At 36.1% G+C, this 19,883-nt stretch overlaps 1 protein-coding gene across 13 annotated transcripts in view; it reads left to right on the top strand.

Moving 5' to 3' along the window:
- The window catches only part of LOC131425410 (progestin and adipoQ receptor family member 3), a 59,102-nt gene extending 51,462 nt beyond the window's left edge, over positions 1–7,640 (top strand). For 10 of the 13 annotated variants that reach the window (XM_058587297.1, XM_058587296.1, XM_058587293.1 and 7 more), the window contains one exon: positions 5,467–7,640. In XM_058587297.1, the coding sequence (XP_058443280.1) occupies positions 5,467–5,537 (71 nt within the window). In that variant the 3' untranslated portion in view covers positions 5,538–7,640. The other 3 variants (XR_009228988.1, XM_058587300.1, XM_058587301.1) reach the window with 3 other exon arrangements.
- Positions 7,641–19,883: the final 12,243 nt, after the last annotated feature.

The following is a 19,883-nucleotide window of genomic DNA, read 5'->3' as shown; positions in this document are numbered from 1 at the left end:
GCATGCTTATGCCAGCTTTTCCGGATCTGTGTCGATACGGTATGCAGTAAATGCTTAAATTCGGAAGTAGCATTAACTACATGCACAGAAAGAAAAGATGAAACTTACACGACATGTAAACCGATAGTACTATGAAATAGACATCAGTTGAAACGAAAATCTGATTTAAAACCATGATTGATTTAAAATTATATTAAAATTCATTTCGTTTTTCATTGAACAAGACTGTGTAATTACAAACCGCTTCGTTTTGTAATGTAAATTTCCATTCAATTGCCTGCTCCAAATATGTGCATGAAAATAAATGTAAAATCACAAAATATTCTTATCTATGTGTTCGAACTTGTTTTTTATTCATACCAAACCGCGTTATACTCTGTGGACTTTGTTTTTGAGAAGATACTACAAACAACAGACTTTACTACATTTTATTCATACGGCACAATGGGCTGGGAAAACCTTAACCGAAAAATCGTCTAATCGCAGTCACAACCAAAAAAAATCGCTTGTGATCTTTTTAAATAAAGATCACTGCTAATTTTATTTTTTCAAGATCAGTTGATAAGTGATCATTGAATCACATCTACCAAAATTAGCACTGAACTTTTTTTTTCGATTGTGATTTTTCATTACAGTTTTTCTTGATTCCTGGAAGATCATTCAATGGATGATTTGATCTGTTTTCATCATTGAGGTAAAAATCTTTCACGAACATGATCATAATTACCAATTGATGTACTTTCAAAATCGTTGGTTTTGTTTCTATACCATCGATGGGTGTGGTAATTAGTGACAACAGAAAATTACGCATCTAACAAAAAAAAATTATGGGTGATAAGTCGAGACAATGGGATTTGTGTATCAATAAGTTTCAAATCCTGGTGTTACATTCCTGTTGTGAAATTTGGCCTTTTTTTCGACAGACTCCGCAGCCTCAACGTACAGAATGACGGCTAATGCTACGATTTTTATATACAAAGGGGTGTTAAAATTCATGAAAATTATAAATTTTGTAGCTTTCAGGAATTAAAAAATGGGTGATGGGACGTGCCATTAAGACTTGCAAATCAATAAGTTTTGTCTTTGGATGTATTTGGGTGGGTTCAAATCGATGAAAATGTACTATTTTGTAGTTTTCGAGAATTGTGATTTTCTATACGCGTGAAAGTGAAAAATATCAATTTGTTAGCTTTCAGAAATCTAATGATGGGAGATACAGCGCTTCATTGGAACTCAATAAGTTTTGACACTTCATGGAGTTGAACAAATCGACGAAAATTATCAATTTTGTAGTATTTGAAAGTTTAACAACGGGAGATGGGGCATGTCAATGTGACGCCTTCGGTACAAAACTGTAGATGATTGCCAATATCACTCAATCGATGATCTCTCCTACTAAATATCAATTTTACATCTTCTCTCACGACTTCCACGCTACATGCCCTATGTCATTATGTTTATATACTTGGTACTATCCAGTCTATCTTGGCATTTCTTAATCACTTCGTCCTGGCACGTTTCCAGAGGGAGGCTCCTACCGAAATCAGAAACAGAGACAAAAACAAATATTTGATGCGAAGCGAACAGTGTCAACATTAAATAACATGAAGGTTAAATCCGGGGCAAAATAAACGACAATAATAAAAAGACACTAAACTGTATTGGATGACTTAAAGGAGAAAGTGCGCGAGTTTATAATAGTTGGCAAGACTGCAGATGAGAAAGTTATTCTGGCGCTGGATCCCGCACATACTTGTTTAGGACTAAAAAAATGAGCGCACGTACACTTCGAGTACATGTTTCGTTGGATCCATTGTTATACGCCAGAGAACAAAATGATTACCCGAGAATGGATTGAAGTAGTGTTTCGAAGCGGCACGAATGCCTGGAAAGGAGGCTCAATGTGTCGGAAAGATCATGATTCCGGTTTTCTGGGATTGTCATAGTATACTTTTGAAAGACAACTTCAATGTAAGTTTTAGCGTGCAATATAATGGAACTATTAAAAACCGATCTCTGTAAAAGTGAGTCGTTTTGGAATTTTAGACCACTACTTTCGGAACCTGATACCGAAACCTGTATAGCCAAAATAAGTTCGCATGGTCATCAACTAATATGACTTACAAATTTAGAAGATGTTTTCCGTTCTTCACGAATCGAAGTAAGGAAACTATCTCGGACTCGGTACTCAGGAAGTGGACATTTAGAAGGTCTTAGACATGTGCGACTGAAATGACATGACAATAAACGTTAAGAAATGTAATACAATAACCTTCTCTCGGTTACAGTCACAATACTTAACCCTACTTAATAATAATAGTTCCAGTGTAATAGATTGAATTGTCTGTTTAAAAACGCCGGCAAAAGGCGCACCGAAAATTATGCACATAAGCAATCTCCAGTAACATTATTTTTTATCTGAGGGTTCCACCCGAAACGAAATCCAGGGTCTCATTTCCACCTCACATGAGAAGCTGAACCTGGTGACACTTCTCCATCTTCTCTTGAAATCATCAGTTCCATTTGCTTCCTTCTCATTTTCGAAGAGTTTCCGTTTGTACCTTATACCGTTCCAGGATGGTTTTTGTATAGTGACAAGAGGCCAAATCAGATCAAAACAGAATTGGAGATTCGTGGCTTCTGATAAATGGTAGCAAACGCTTCCGCAGACGTTCATTCTCGTACACATCGTACACATTGATAGTGACAGTAGAAATGAAACTTCTAGACTTTCGACCACAACTACATATGATATGCCAAATAAAACACTTTTCCGGGAATGTGCGTATGAGTTTGACATCCCAGCCTTGCGAGCCACATTTTGCACAGAAATATTGGGATTTTACTCAATAATGGCTACCACCTTCTTGTCCATTTGTTGGTAGTATGCATTTTGATTTGTTTCACTTCAAACACTTCCGATTCACAGCCAAACTCTGGTCTATTAATTCAAACCTTTCCGGTTTTGATCAGAGTCGACACAATTCCTTTTACGGAATACCATTCCACATGTTTCAAGACGTATATTTACACTTGTCCGGCTCAGTACCGACATGAAACGTTGCAGGACAAGTGTAAATACGCGTAATAAAACGTGTGCCGGCACTAACCCGGGCTGGAATAGTTTGAATAGACCTTTAGTGGTGTCTGTTGCGACTGAAATTTAACTTTTACTTTTCATAGCCGTTTGGAAAAATTTGAACCTTGTATGCATGTAATACAGCTTTTGTCTTGATCTTGTGGACGAGCGTACAAAATATTACAATATACCACACAACTACGGAATTCACATGATGAGGGGTGTTGAGGGAAAGTTAATGCTAATTATAAATATTACCACTCTAAACTCTGGACTAATAAAAAGACTGATCAAATCCGAAAATATCCCACATAATCCTGTACAATCTCTTCTGATATTTTTTAACTAATCATGTTTAAAAGCAGACAAACACTTGAGAGTGGTTTCCTTCTGAAGTGTTGTAATAATTTCATGTTCCCCGTCTTACAAGACACTGAAACTGAATACCTGCTCATACAAAAAACATCTCCATTATCACTAGGATAAAATTAAAAAAAAAACATCTCCATAATCACTAGGGTAAAATTGAAATTATTCTGTTCAAACACTTAAACGATAAGTTAATCTCCATAATGCATAAAACATCGCCATATTGAGCTCCTAGTATTCGGATGTGGATATAAACTATGTCGACCATCCATCGAATAGCATCTAGTTACGACTGTTGAATACAAAGCTTTATTCCATTGTTGACAACACTCGAACGTACATACCCTAAAACACCACATAGTAGCCCTGCAATAAAAATTTCGAGCCATGCTTGGTACCAATACCTGACTTCAAATAGAGGTACAATTACAATGAAACTTCAAGTGCTTCAAGCAAACTCTACACGGAAAATAAAAACTACCTATTGTTTGATTTCTTTTTACTTAATTTTGAGTTGTTTTTATTTTTTTCTTTCATTCTATCCATTGTTGTCAAAACAAAAGGAGCAAATCCATCCAACAGCAAGGGGTTCGTTCAAAAAGTTAAAAATTAGTAAAACACATTGGACCTGAAATTTAGTCAATACGATTCAACAGTTAAGTAAATATAACTTACTAGTGAGTAGATATAACTCACTTTTCAGTATATTTTCGAAGTGTTTCATGGAAACTACTTAGAATCACTCTACCTGAAATTAGGCTATTGAACGTAACGCCGAAGTTAGGTGAAAAGGGATCAGGGTCATTTCGCCGAAAGCCGTTTCGCCAAAAGTCATTTCGCCGAAAGGTTTATTTCGCCGAATGTCATATCGCCGAAAGGGTCATTTCGCCGAATCCTTAAATCGTCTTGAAATCGTAATTAGAATTGATTTAAATTAAAGACAAACGAAAGATGATAGCGTTAACGCCCGTTTTGTTAATCTACCATTGTACTTCTTGAATAATGATTGATTGTTGTACTCTTGAATAAAGATTGATTCGTGAACCTCAGAAAGTAGTTCCCATGAAAACTTGTTGACTATTAGCTAGTAAGCATCAAAGCAATTGCATAGGTGTATCTACCAGGCAAATGTAGGTGGTATTTTCTGTTTATTATGTGAAAATGAAAAAATACTAATGCGGCTACGCCACATCGCTTTGGTTCATGTGCTCTCCGACCTCGCTACCGTTCGTTTGGACCTAACTAAAGCAAAGAAACCTAGCTTTGAGTAGACCGGGCAAACGAGGCGGGTACAGGTTTGTATGCAAGAGGCCGCCGCTTTCGACGGCGGGTTGGCGGCCGACTCAGCTGGCGTGCCGCCAAGCCGTCTTGGCTTCGGTTATGTGGCTGCGCCACATCAGTTATACAGGAGACATAACATGCAGGAGATATGTCCCTCACAGCGAAATTACCCTTTCGGCAAAATTACCCTTTCGGCGAGATGACCCTTTCGGCGAAACGACTTTCGACGAAATGACCTATTCGGCGAAATGGCATTCGGCGAAACGACTTTCGGCGAAATGGCTTTCGGCGATATGACCCGCTCCCGGTGAAAAGTATTCAAAATTAGGTAGTTTTGCGATTCCGTGTATGTACAGCTTTTTAATTCACTTATCACAACAGATCATCAAAAATGCATGTTAATAATTTTATAAAAAACAGGTAGAAAATATTTAAACTTATGCTCCAATTAATTATGCTTCACTGTATCCATTCCCTATACGTTATCCCTGCCATGGCTTAACCTATGCTGTTGACATTCAATTTGCTACAATTCCCGTTTGATTTAGTTAAATAGAATTCGAGATATAAATCTAAATGTTGAAAACTGTAATTAGTAGTTGGTGTATTTGGTTTCTATTTTGTATTATTCCAAAAACTTATAGTATTTACCATAGGGCTTAATTTTCCAATAATAATAATAACAATTATTCATGATTTTCGCTGAAACCGATACACACTTCCTTTCTTTTCCACAGGTTTGGCCTTTGCATTTTTCATGATTGATAACGGATGTGTGGAAGATAGAGATAAATGTTACCGTTTGTAACTAAGTCATAACGAAGCGTATACGATAATTTACCCTATTTTCATGATACATTGCAAACCCAATTAATCAAACAATAGGAGCGATTATCATTTAAATTCGGGTACTGATAAGATTGCATGATTTTCGTTTCGGTGTTTGTTCGGGTTGTGGAAGTATTACAGGACAATAATATTGTAACATTTGTTATATGGTAAAGGGTGATTTTTTAAGAGCTTGAGAACTTTTTTAAACAATAAAACGCATAAAATTTGCAAAATCTCATCGGTTCTTTATTTTAAACGTTAGATTGGTACATGACATTTACTTTTTGAAGATAATTTCATTTAAATGTTGACCGCGGCTGCGTCTTAGGTGGTCCATTCGGAAAATCCGCTTTTTTATCGACAAATTTTGTTCAGCGATGAGGCTCATTTCTGGTTGAATGGCTACGTAAATAAGCAAAATTGCCGCATTTGGAGTGAAGAGCAACCAGAAGCCGTTCAAGAACTGCCCATGCATCCCGAAAAATGCAGTGTTTGGTGTGGTTTGTACGCTGGTGGAATCATTGGACCGTATTTTTTCAAAGATGCTGTTGGACGCAACGTTACAGTGAATGGCGATCGCTATCGTTCGATGCTAACAAACTTTTTGTTGCCAAAAATGGAAGAACTGAACTTGGTAGACATGTGGTTTCAACAAGATGGCGCTGCATGCCACACAGCTCGCGATTCTATGGCCATTTTGAGGGAAAACTTCGGAGAACAATTCATCTCAAGAAATGGACCGGTAAGTTGGCCACCAAGATCATGCGATTTGACGCCTTTAGACTATTTTTTGTGGGGCTACGTCAAGTCTAAAGTCTACAGAAATAAGCCAGTAACTATTCCAGCTTTGGAAGACAACATTTCCGAAGAAATTCGGGCTATTCCGGCCGAAATGCTCGAAAAAGTTGCCCAAAATTGGACTTTCCGAATGGACCACCTAAGACGCAGCCGCGGTCAACATTTAAATGAAATTATCTTCAAAAAGTAAATGTCATGTACCAATCTAACGTTTAAAATAAAGAACCGATGAGATTTTGCAAATTTTATGCGTTTTATTGTTTAAAAAAGTTCTCAAGCTCTTAAAAAATCACCCTTTATAATTAAAATAAGAACATTATTAAATGTTTCGAGGGACGATTTATTTGGCTTATACCTTGGGAATCATCGGAAATAAAATCTATGGAAAGAAGATCACAGGTCTTATTGTAACGAAAATGTGACGTAATTGTTAGGAAACTCTTGACACCGTTCTGTCGTAGTGTCCTTATTTATTATTTAGACTGATTATAAATGAAAACTGTGAAAATTATCAAATTTTAACATTCCACGTACATTTACCTGCGAACGGTTACAGATTGTACCAACTAATCATAGCGTTGGGTAGCGATGATTTTTGTTTGCAACTGAATTACTTACACTCATTGATCACTTGACTTCAACATCTACGCTCTGTGCTGTCACTGCCTTCGTTTATATAACGAAATTAGAATAGACAACATTTACTCCATTCAAAGTCATTGTTCTTTATTCATTGACGCTTTAACTGCTCACATTCCGCAATAGTCGAACTCTCGAATGATCCATACAAAAAACAACCCCTTTTCTAGGTATGAAATATGTTGAATTCAGAATGACTCATGGCTGCTCTGCTGGGGTCCAATACACCTGACCAGATGCGAAAGATACACCAGGTTCGCTACCGTGGACAAGTGAAAGAGACAGATTACAAAAGGATCAAGACAATTGTTCACTTGTCCAGTTTTAGTCATTATTAGATAATCCGTAGAATTATGCAAATGTTTCAGTAGAAATTGTTATCAACACAATTTTTTGACTACCCTGTTCTAGTTGCATAGAATAGTAGATTGTTGCTCAACTATTCCAAGCTTACAATGCCGCACAAACCTAGACAGTTATGTAGGAATCGACAAATAGTTAAATTTTTATCAATTTGCAGTACAACGTGTGATTTAAGCTGAATCTCTCTAATAATCCCGACAAAAGAGCTCAATTACATTCTAGGTATTCAATTGCAAGTAATATTGAATTAATAAAGAAAAACTATTGTTAAACTTTAAAAGGGTGTTCCTATTTTATTCTGATGACAGTAATATTCGAGACCTTGATTTACTATACTACTGTTATTATCTCTATGATAAATATATCACAATATTTTCAAGGACAGATAGAAATGAGAATCACTTTATGAAAGAACTTCTATTATATACACACAGAAAATAATAAAAATACCCATGAAATAAGTACTCTTTACTGAGATTTTTTTTATTCAATTATATAATTTTTTCTAAGATTCCAAGGAATTTTTCTAGTTTTAATTAACAACTAACTTAAAACTAGGATAGTATAGTTAGATAATGTCGTATTGGGGTCGCAGTGGTCGACTTTGTCAGATCCAGCCTATAGCTGGCGATCGACACCGGCCGGCGTATTGAATGTAACACGTTGGTAAGTATCCATGTTGGCCACATTCTTCGGGCCGTGTGGGACTGCGGGGAACACCCCCAGGCTACGAATACCCGGCGGGTGACCCGCATGCTTTTCATAGACTACTGCGGCCTAAATCTGAGTTGTTGTGAATCTTTTCTTTCATTCTCTTTTTCTTTGTCAAATTTATCCATTCTCTTTATCCTTGTCAATGCAGTTAACATCTCATACAAGACTGCTATCGTAAGTTTGATTCTCAATCTAGGAGCGATTTTCATTGACCACAATATCGACGACGAATTCTACGAAAACATCATGCTAAATTCACCAGGCTCGTACTCAGGATTTCGTTTCGGGAGGGGCCCACAAATGAAAAATAAAACATCTAACTGATGGTTCTTTATGTATCTAGTTCTATATGTGCCTCTAATGCTTTTTGTTTGTTGGGAAGGTGAGTGCAGAATCAAGATTAAAAATCAGTTAGAATGAGTTACCGCAATCGCAAAGAATGTAATTTGCAATGTAAATAAATAGTCACATCAAAAATTACTTTTTTGAGCAGTTAGTGGAATGAAATCTAAATAGTCATACATTTTGGATGGGAATATGGAGATTGAAGAAAGAAGTTCTATGTGTTAACGGGAAGAGATCGATTTTTTTAATTTCTCTTGTCACATTGTCCCATAATCCGGATTCAACGTCCTGTTGTGGAATTATAGAGTGACGAATATTTTAATCTCCAATTTCAAGAATGTGTTATTATAAGTGACAATGTAAAAAAGAACAAATACGTTCTATTTTTTCTACTCTTATATTCAATTTCATTTCATCGAGATCCAACTTCCGGACCTGGAAATACAGGATGACGAGTATTAAAAATGGCAATTCGGAAAATCTTCTTAGTAGCGGTCTAATACTCCAAAATTGAGCTTACATAGATTTGTCAGAGATGACTAGGACGATTTTTATAAATTAACGAACGCATTAAACTGAGAGATCTTGAGGTTTCATAGATTTCTATGCTTTGTTGTTCAACCGAATCCGACTTCTAGTTTCGGAACAGAATAAAGAGTGTTCCAAATTTCCAAGTGTCATTTATGTCTATGTAAACTTATTGTCTTTTACACATTACACATTTATGCTTAACAATATTTTCAATTCAAACTAAGATGTTCACTATTGAAATGCTTATAACAAATCTCTATGGAATTTATATGACCACATTGTGTGCAATGAATTGAAGTCCGCTCTCCTCAATAATATATCCAGAAAATTAAAATTATTTTTTCCAATAGCATTAGATCAATCGATGTTATCAGTCTGTAAATGGAAAACAAAGAGCCACTAAAGAAATACTCATTTATATTACGAAACATGTTAGTTGATGAGAGCCGTATTCAAGAACACCAGAATACTGTGAACAAGTGTAATGTAAACATTATAGAGAAAATACACATCGTTGAAATTTTGAGTACTTCGTTTGATGAATCCTAAAACTACATAGGTTTTCACAGTAACAAAAACAAAGTGAATACCGTTCTGATCGCACATATGTATAAGACCGTCTCAGAGTGTGCATTTGTAGAGAACCACAGTGCACAAGGCTTGTGATGATGGGATAATTTTTAGAGATCATTTGCATACACTACATCAATTGACGACAGTTCATTGCATAGGTTATTCACAAATAGCATGAGAAGGAGTGGTCCGAGGTTGCTCCCTTGTTTTGACGCATTAGAAACATAAAAAGTATTCCTCAATCGTAGATGTATCAAAACTATTCCAATTTGTAATTCATATTAGTTCATGGCCATACATTACATTACTTCGGCGGTTTCCGGTTCCGGAAGTAGCGGTCAGAACTCCAAAATGGAACTCACGATCCTCTTATGTATTGGCGCACAGTCTCTTAAACAATATTTTCTCGGTTTTCAATCGCTCCAATAATGCACACTAATACTTGCTGTCGATGGTGTTTTGACTTTTTCGAGGTAGTTCATAAAAAAAATACTATGACATTCCCAAAGACCATACCATCCCCCATTCCTAGGTTTCGTCAGCAGTTTTCAATCGGCACTAGCGATGGGCAAAACAGTTCATTTCAAAGAACCGTTCAATGATGCAAAGTTCTATTGAAAGAACTAGTTCTTCAGAGCCGTTCGTTCGCTCTTTTCATAGTTGGTTTGTTTGTTCAAAGACTAAACGAGAACTTACCCAAGTAACCATATGCATTATATCACTCACATTTACAACTCTATTTTTACATTGTTAATGTATAATTACACTAATCCTACATACTTTAAATAAATGTGCATTAAATTTGCATTCAAAATGTAACTGAGCATTTTTTTACAACAACCTTCTGCCGTGTTGTATATCGACATTCGATGCTATATTTTGGAGCAACGAAACTTTAATAATAACTTTTAGAGTAATAATCCTATAAGAGTCTAATAATCGCCCTTCTCAGCTTTATAATAGCATTGTAAAAACATGTGTAACTCCGCTGCATTTATTCAAATTTCACGCGAATTGTTAAAGCTGAATTAAAGTAAAGTTATAATGCGTCGTGGTTTCTTGGGTAGTATTGTTAGGTTAGGCGAGCAAAAAAAAAAACAGGTCCCACGAATTAGAACTGAGCTGTCGTGATGCAGCTTTCTTATTATAGAACTACCGTTCTCGAAAAAAGAACTACTGCTCATTCATTCTTTCAAAAGAACTAGTTCATCTGAACCGTTCGCGAACGAATTGCCCATCTCTAATCGGCACCAAAAGTCCAACCGAATCTAATCACCATAGCCAAAAATGCTTCCGAAGTGTGCTCGTGTTCGTCTTTTTTGTACAGCACTCAGCAGCAGGATATTTTTTTCATCTGCTGAACAAAACCACTACTAGTAGTAATACTAGTAGTACTAGTAGTAATTATCCACGCTTTAAAGTATAGAAAGAGTTTCTTAATAGTTAATATGAAAATTTTGGATGCCTGGGCTCATACGGGAATAATAATTATGGGTATAATTTGAAATCTAGAGCTCCGATCTGGATGAAATTTCAAACAGATGTATATTCAGCGTGATTTGATTTGAAAACGGCTATATTGTAGGTACGCAGTGCCCTCAAACGGTTCTGTGAGCGAATAACTACTGTTTGAATGGATTACAGTGAGTGTCGTATTGAAACTTACGATCGTTAAAATGTAAAATCTGAAGAAGGACTCTGGGAGCTTCTCGGGGAAAAGTTTACTAGAAAATTTATTATTCGGCAAACGTTTTGCACCTACTGACAAAAAATAATAAGTTTTGTTGCGAATGAGTCTATCAAAGCTCTACAAACATGAGTGTTCCGTAGTCCCTGTATAATTTCAGCTAAATTTGGTTAGATAACACCACGTCTCTCATGTTATTGAAATGACCAATTAAATGGTGCATACCAGACTGAGAGGAGGAACTCTTTCTCAATGCTAAATTGAGAGCGCGTTCGATTCGTGCGAATAAAGCGTTCGACAACGATGAGCAGGCTAATTCGTTTTTTGTATCTCTAAACTTGTACGCGTGTTTATTAGTAATCCGAAAACCCTTTTAAAGTTTTATAGATATATAAAAACTGGCGACGAGTATAAAATTAAAAGTAAAGACAAAGTCATTAGTGATCTAGTGATTAATATTTGCTCAACATTATGGGAACAATACATCATAAATTTCCGTCAAATACAGTTTTTTCCTTTCTTTATAAAGAGATAATAGAATTGCTGGAAACTCTGACCTTTGAACCGAGCCTCGGAGACCCACAGTGCTACCATGCAACTCAGGCGAGCGTTTTGACGAGAACGTCAAACGTGTATTACTGCGACCATGAGACTTTGACCAATCATAGATTTTTCCTATCATTTGCCCGGTAAAGATATTTAAGACCAATTTTGTTTGTTTTCCATTTGGTATTGTAAATAAATAAGAACTCATCATAGCGTATTGGTACAGTAACATTATCTTTATGTATGCACATAAGGCACAAATCTGGATATCCCTGAAGTTGAAAACAGTTTTAAAACGTCACTAACTGAGAATCACATTTTATCGCATCGACTTTAATATCTTGACTGTACGTACTTGAGGATTTTTTTCAACGTTTCTTTTTAAAACTGGCTCAAATATCTGATTGAAACGTATGAAACAAAACGGTCAATGCACCGTTTCTAATCCAATAATATAGCTTATTTCGTTGTCCTTTCGAACCTCTATCCCATGCAATTACTCTAATACGGATTTAGAGTTTCATTCAATGCTTCAACTTGATGCAGGTGGTACAATATACAGCTACAATTCAAACATAATCGGCCGTAATCTAATAATCAATAACTGTACGCATTCAATTACGGAATGGACAGACAGAAACAATAAAAGTTTATGTCAGTTCAGATTTCGCCGGGTAAGAAGGGCGGGTAGGTAATATCAGTGACATAACTAGATGACGTAAATACGAATAAAATGAAACAAGTCAATTATTAAATTTTTCCTCAATAGGGCAAATTACGAAAAATTCTTGTTGGAAATAGATTTTGGAAAAACTGTCTCATTGTTTTTCTCAACGAATATAAAGCGACGTTGTAGTCATTTCACAGACGAACCCAAGCCAAGGATGATCCTACCGTTGGAAAAGGCGCTTTTATATAATAAGGACTCTATTGTTCATGGAACTTAATATTGAAAAATCTTCCATGGGTTAAAACATTACATTATGTTTAATGAACTTGATGTGTTTTATGAATTTTATCCAATTCTGTCAAACTACCGCAGTCGTGGGGTTGGTTGGCCGGTGTTGTTCCGCATTTAATTATTAATAACTTGTTCTTCATAAATGGTAAGATTTACATATCGACGTGAACATTTCAAAAGGGCCTTAAAACAATTGGCAGATTCTCTTTGTTTACTTTCTCTTTCGATTATATCTGCGTTATTACGCAATTGTTCGTTACATGTATGATACTATTACAAAGCTAGAGATATTTTCTTTCATTCTATATGCAAATTTGGTAAGTGAACGTGAAAATTAAGGTGTTATTAACAGAAGAGAAAGTAAACAAAGAGAATCTCTCATTGGTTTATGTGCCCTTATGAAATGTTCACGTCGATATGTGCTCAACGGTTGTAACTTCATGACAGCGCAAACCTTTTTTTTAAGTCTAACTAAAATGAGTACAGCAATTCCAAAAGCAAAACTCGGCCAACAAGCTCTGGTCGGCCCTACATATTCCTGGCGACATCTAACCGTCAAACTGAAAACAAATAAATCCCTGGTATCAAATTAGCATTATTTGTTCATCAAGGCCAAATTCCTCCAAACAATTTTCAAAACATTCAGATTTTTTTTAAATGGCTAGAAAATACTCTTAGAAATGATATAGAACTAGTCCCGAAGGTATGCGCGACCAAGATGTTTGTAGAAAAAGGGGGGACGGTGCGCGCCCAGGCACGGTCTTCGTTTTTTTTCTCGAAACCGTGAACCAACTTACTCGTTAGATGTATCTCTATGGTCGGAACTACAACAAAAAATATTTACTGTAATTTAAAAAAGTTATTAACAGTTGAAAGTGTAAATGAGTCGAAAATCGGAAAATGGTCGCCAATTTGTTTTTTCTCGACGAAAATTTTTCATTTGCTTTCCGATGATTGGTTTACAAGAAATGACACTACAGATAACAGATAAACAGACTCGAACTTTTTTTTTCCAAATCTTATGAAAATTTCAGATTTGTTAGAGCAAATTCAGTAGTTGTAAGATTCATATGGGTGGTCTATAATGTAACTGAAACTAATACCGTTTTCGGTTTTAGAACCTACACACGGGCGACTCTGACTCCGAGTAAAACGAACACGTGGTACGCGCCCTAAACAACAACTCATATAAAAAAGAAAAAAATAAACAAACTCGCATGGATGCGTGGTGCGACCCGAGAAAATTTTCAGAGCGAAACTACGCGATTGGAGTCCGATCTAGAGCGACCCCAGGTTGCTAAAACAAACTCATCAAAAGTTGTTTTGGCGACTCTGGGTCAGCTCTCGGGCTGCTCTGATCAATAAAAGAAAACGGTATAAAACAAATGTATCCCCAGCAAACCGTTTTAGTTTTATTTATTCGAACAGTTCTACTGTCAAATTTAAAACTGGTATACGCTGCCGTTCTATTTTTTCCATATTTGAAACACAGATACAACGCTGCTGGGGCTGCCAGTTTATTTTGTTATAATTGATAGATTTAAATTTGCAAAACTGATATAAATTATGCATCTAGAACTAGAACACTCCTGAATATGCCCTTATACGTTGGAAACACTACTGCCACCTACTCGGCTGTTCGTCGCGAGCTTTCAAAACGTTCCGGAACGATAACAAAATTCTCCTGTCTGTAATAGAAATGTTCCAACTACAACAATTTGAACACTTCTTACACATTTTTCCTTATACTTAGGGAAATCGTGTAAGAAGTGTTCAAATTTATTTCGATGTCGTTTAAATCAAACATGATTTCAATCGAAATGAAACAAAAATGAACTTGATATTTTAACCAACAATAAAACAAAAATTTTAGGTGAAGTGAATGTGCCACCGTAAATAGAGCCGTGATGTGAAAGCTGTACCCAAAATAGTGTCGATCGATCTGTTAGTATTCGACACGCTGATTAAGCAAATTTTACACACAGTTCTTTTTCGAACATGTATATCTGTTTCCTGTGATAACACCCACCAACAAATCTAGAACGAGTTTGAGCAGCTATTTGCAAACCCGTCATATTGAAAAAGTAAAAATAAAACTTTATGAAGTGTCATATATGGTGTTTTGGAGGAACCTGGCCTTAAATTGTGTTCATGGTCGTCAAATGGTGAGATAACTAAGTCCTCACAAGTCCCTATCTCATGCCTCCCCGAGCGTCTATGATGACATTTGGTCAATAAAACGGCGTCGACTGGGTGCTATCGCCTTCTGCGTTAGTAGCAGAATGAGAGGGTGCGAAATGGCTTGTAGGTTGAAGCCCATCCTAAAATGCAGTGTTTATCATAGTATATTACAACATATAATTCTGTTGTTTATTACATCATGTATTATTATTATTATTTTAATTATTATGATTATTATTATTATTATTATTATTATTATTATTATTTTTATTATTATTAGAAGAGCGTAACTTACATTACGACATCAACTGTTATATTGTATCATAGCATATTATTTCATATATTATCGTCTTACACTATTTTATGTTATTATATAACATGTTGTATGGTATTATACTGCATTGCATTATATCATATCATATTGTATTATATTATATTATATTTTATTATATTATATTATATTATAGAGTTTATTATGAGTAGTACTACGTACCTCTGCGCAAAATATACATTTGTTTTCCTTATAAGTTATCATTTTTAAAGTAACTTTCTACTAAATATCAAGGTCGTCACAAGGTGAGCTTGGTCCTCACTGGTTCCTGTTTCATGCCTACACGTGTATCTGTGGTGACAATTGGTCGATGGAATGCGTTGATGGCAGAATGAGAGGATGAGAAATGACATATAAATTCAAGTAATATAATATCATAGCATATCGCAACATATCATTTTATTTATTCTATTATTTATTATATAATTCATTGTACTATATTATATTGTTTTTTATTGTTATTTTCATAATTATATTTATTGTTATTATTATTAATTTGTCATCAATAATAATAACATATATTATTTTTATAGATGTATATATTATTATTGTTATTAGAAGAGAAATATTCTACTTCCTGCAGTATTGCGAAGATAGAAGAGCATAACTGACACTCTACATTAACTGTTATTTTATATCATGTTTTGTAATATATTATATTATATTGTATGACATTGTATTATATTATAATTAATTAAAATATATTTTTTTTTTTTTTTTTTTTTAGATTTTTTTTTTTTTATTCAATAATATAATATATTTTTAGGCACACTGCTTACGCTCTAAGATGCCAAGGGTATTTTCTAATCCTAATTAACGACTAACTTAAAACTAGAATAATATCATTAGATTATGTCGTCTTTGATTTTCTAGAATCCATTGTATGTGGCATGGGTCTTCCAGATGGCGCTATCTAAGGCCGTTTCCTTTCGGTTCGTGTGGGTCCGCGGGAAACACCCCCAGGCTACGAAGGCCCGGCGGGTGGCCCGCATGCTGGTCATCGACTGGAGCGTAGAACCGTAGGCGGTGATGGTGATGTTACGGAAGAGAATGAAAAAAGAAAAAAGTAAATATTGTGGAAACCGAGGTAAAAAGGGGGTATGGAAACAAAATGTCAGAAAACTACAAAGATCTAGTTAGTTGCCATCGAAATGGTGAAGAGACGGAGAAAGGGGGAACGAATAGTTAGTGACAAAAAAAAAAAAAAGATCTTGTTAGTTCCAATGAAGATGGTGGACAGGGACGGGGATCGAGAGAATCGGGCGGATGTTAGTGTCGAACCTGTAGGTGGAGATTATACTTTCTGAGCGAGGTATATCAGATTACACTTGGATATTAATGTGTTTAAGGTACTGATATATGAGAAACATATATGAACTATCCCGACTCGCCATCACATCTCGGACCGGAACCTCAGGTGGTCTACCTCGGGCCCTAAGGGATTCCAGTAGCTTCGACCTGGCGTCACGATACTCTACGCACGACCACACGACATGCTCGATGTCCTGATAACCCTCGCCACAGGTGCAGAGACCGCTCTCCGTGAGCTCAATACGCCGGAGATGTGCGTTGAATGTGTAGTGGTTTGACATGAGTCGAGACATCACACGAATGAAATCGCGACTCACGTTCATCCCCCTGAACCAAGGTTTCGTCGATATTTTGGGAACAATGGAGTATAACCATCGTCCCAGTTCGTCATTGCTCCATGAAGTTTGCCAACTTTCGAGTGTCCTCTGACGAGAAATGCTAAAAAATTCATTGAAGCAGATTGGTCTTTCATAAATTTCACCTTCTAATGCACCCACCTTAGCCAATGAGTCTGCCTGTTCATTGCCTGGAATGGAACAATGTGATGGGACCCAGACTAAGGATATTAAATAAGACCGACCAGATAAAGTTCTCAAGTGTTCCCGTATTTTCCCCAGAAAATATGGGGGATACTTTCCTGGCTTCATTGAACGGAGAGCTTCTATTGAACTTAAACTATCCGTGACAATGAAGTAATGGTCTTTGGGCAAGGTTTCAATGATCTCGAGGGTGTACTGAATAGCAGCTAATTCTGCGACGTAGACTGAAGCCGGATCACTGAGTTTGTACGAAGCGGTGATGTTTTTATTGAAGATACCAAAGCCTGTTGATCCGTTGAGATTTGACCCATCAGAGTAAAACATCCTTTCACAGTCAACTGCTCTGAATTTATAATAAAAAATATTAGGGATCACTTGAGGGCGTACGTGATCCGGAATCCCACGAATCTCTTCTCTCATGGATGTGTCGAAAAACACAGCAGAATCAGAAGTATCCAAGAAATGCGCACGGTTGGAAACAAACGAAGAAGGATTAATATTCTGAGCCATGTAATCAAAATATAAGGACATAAAACGGGTCTGAGAATTGAGCTCGACAAGCCTTTCGAAGTTTTCAATCACCGTCGGATTCAAGACATTGCATCGAATCAGCAATCGATATGAGAGATCCCAGAATCGGTTTTTAAGTGGTATAACGCCCGCCAGCACTTCGAGACTCATCGTATGAGTCGACTGCATGCAACCTAAGGCAATACGCAAGCAACGATACTGAATTCTTTCCAGCTTGATGAAATGGGTGTTCGCCGCGGATCGGAAGCAAAAGCATCCGTATTCCATCACGGACAATATCGTTGTTTGGTACAGCCTGATCAAGTCTCCTGGGTGAGCACCCCACTATTAAAATATATTATATTATATTATGTTATATTATATTATTTTGTAATCTATTATATCATTTTATGTTATATTAATTTCATTACACTATGTTTCATTGTATTTATCAATATAAAACATTTTGCACGGGGGCGTAAAGGGGAGGGAGCACCAGGGCATCGGACGAATTGATGACTGGATGAGGGATTGTGGATAGCCAGCCCAAGTCACTTGAAGGAAACTTGTTTCCTTCTGAAGGTTTGAAATGAGTCTGACGCGCCCTTCTCAAACAAACCATCAGGCAGGTTCAAACATGTATAGCGATATGCTTCATCCATGCACTGGATATTATGGTTGGAAGAGCATCTTTTATTCCCGCGGAATACGTGACTCTACTTACGTATCCGCCCAACCCTTTTTGTTCGCTTTTCGGTAACAGCTATAGTAAGAAGGTGAATGGATGAGTCATATCGGGGCTACTGTAAGTCTACCCGCATCCACTGGTAAGTACTTGAACTGATGGTGGCTTCACTTCACATCACATCACATCACATCACCTGGCCTTAAATTGTGTTCATCGCTTCGTACACCAACAAAACAATGCATTGCAATGACCAGATGATTACTGCATACAATAAAACGGTCAACGCACTATTATAATCCAATAATGGAACCAGCCCATGTCTTTTTTATTATTATTGGATGACGTATTCAATTTTTAAATTAGAACGTCGTATAGTGTAAGAGTCCTGAGGCATAATCTGTCATGATCCGATAATCTACCCACGCATTATTCACAAAATGTAAAGTCACCAAAGTTGAAATAATATAAACCTAGGGGTCAATCAAAAAAGCGTAAACTCTCGTGTAGGTTGAGGAAAAAAAGATAATTCAAACCAAAATCGACGAAGGATCCAAAAGAGTTAAAATTTGAATCCTATCCAAGTGTCATCAAACCATATCTGACTTTGTTCTACACAACAAAAAATTATGAAATTTACAACTGACAGAAATCCACATATGACTCATTAGATAAGAACGTAATTCGTAAAATAACTGAGTTTTGCAAGTGTAATGTTACATGTTTCAACACTTAAAAATATATCAGAATGCATTAAATATGTGTTATATCAGCTGTATAAATAAGTTAGTTTTTTCGGTCACAGAAGACGTAAATTTACACATTTTTTCTAGGTATGTAGTTCTGAGCCATTAATAATAAAGGTGAGTATTGATAATAAAAATATGAATTTTCTAAAGAATAGTATACTGAAGAAAGATATTTCTGATTACTTTTCAAGCGTGAGTCGGGACCCAAAACATTGCACAGTGCGAGAAAAGGACATCAATAACATTGTTAATTCAGAGCAATTCAAGAAAATATATTCAAAGTAAGTGTTTCTTATGCAAAATTGTGCTTGAAATCGATTGATAATGGTTCGAGGGGACTCAAACCTCACTGCTCTCTATGCATTGAACCGCAAACCTGGACATTGAAGCGCAGAAAAGTTACGATCATCCTGAAAGAAAAGTATGTGAAATATTTAAAAAGTATGAAGTTGTTGTCTACGTGGTTTTTGAACGACCCCTGTACTGGAAGCATTCATGTACCGTGCATAAATACAAATTTGTCCCAATTGTTGCATTAAGTAGACATCAGAGCATATCATTGCAATACATAATTGATTGTATAATAGCGTTCTTTGGAGATCTACTTTTGATATTTTGAATTAGGAACATATTTTCAGCGAATATGATTACCTTTTTTGTAGGAAAATATCTATTTGCAAAAATCAAATAAAATTATTGTCATTGTTTGCATTGTTATTTGAGCTGGAAAAAAAGTAAAATAGACCAACATTGCGACTAGATCATATACGCGATCATGAACAGTAAAGAAGCCTTATACAAAAAAATGCAAAATACAGTTCATACCTCACTTCAGTGCAAATACTGTTTGGAAGCACTAC

Source organism: Malaya genurostris, chromosome 1, assembly GCF_030247185.1.
Source record: "Malaya genurostris strain Urasoe2022 chromosome 1, Malgen_1.1, whole genome shotgun sequence".
In the NCBI taxonomy this organism is placed as follows: Eukaryota; Metazoa; Arthropoda; class Insecta; order Diptera; family Culicidae; genus Malaya; species Malaya genurostris.
The sequence above is the reverse complement of the archived record's forward strand: the minus strand, read 5'-3'. Positions and strand labels throughout refer to the sequence as shown.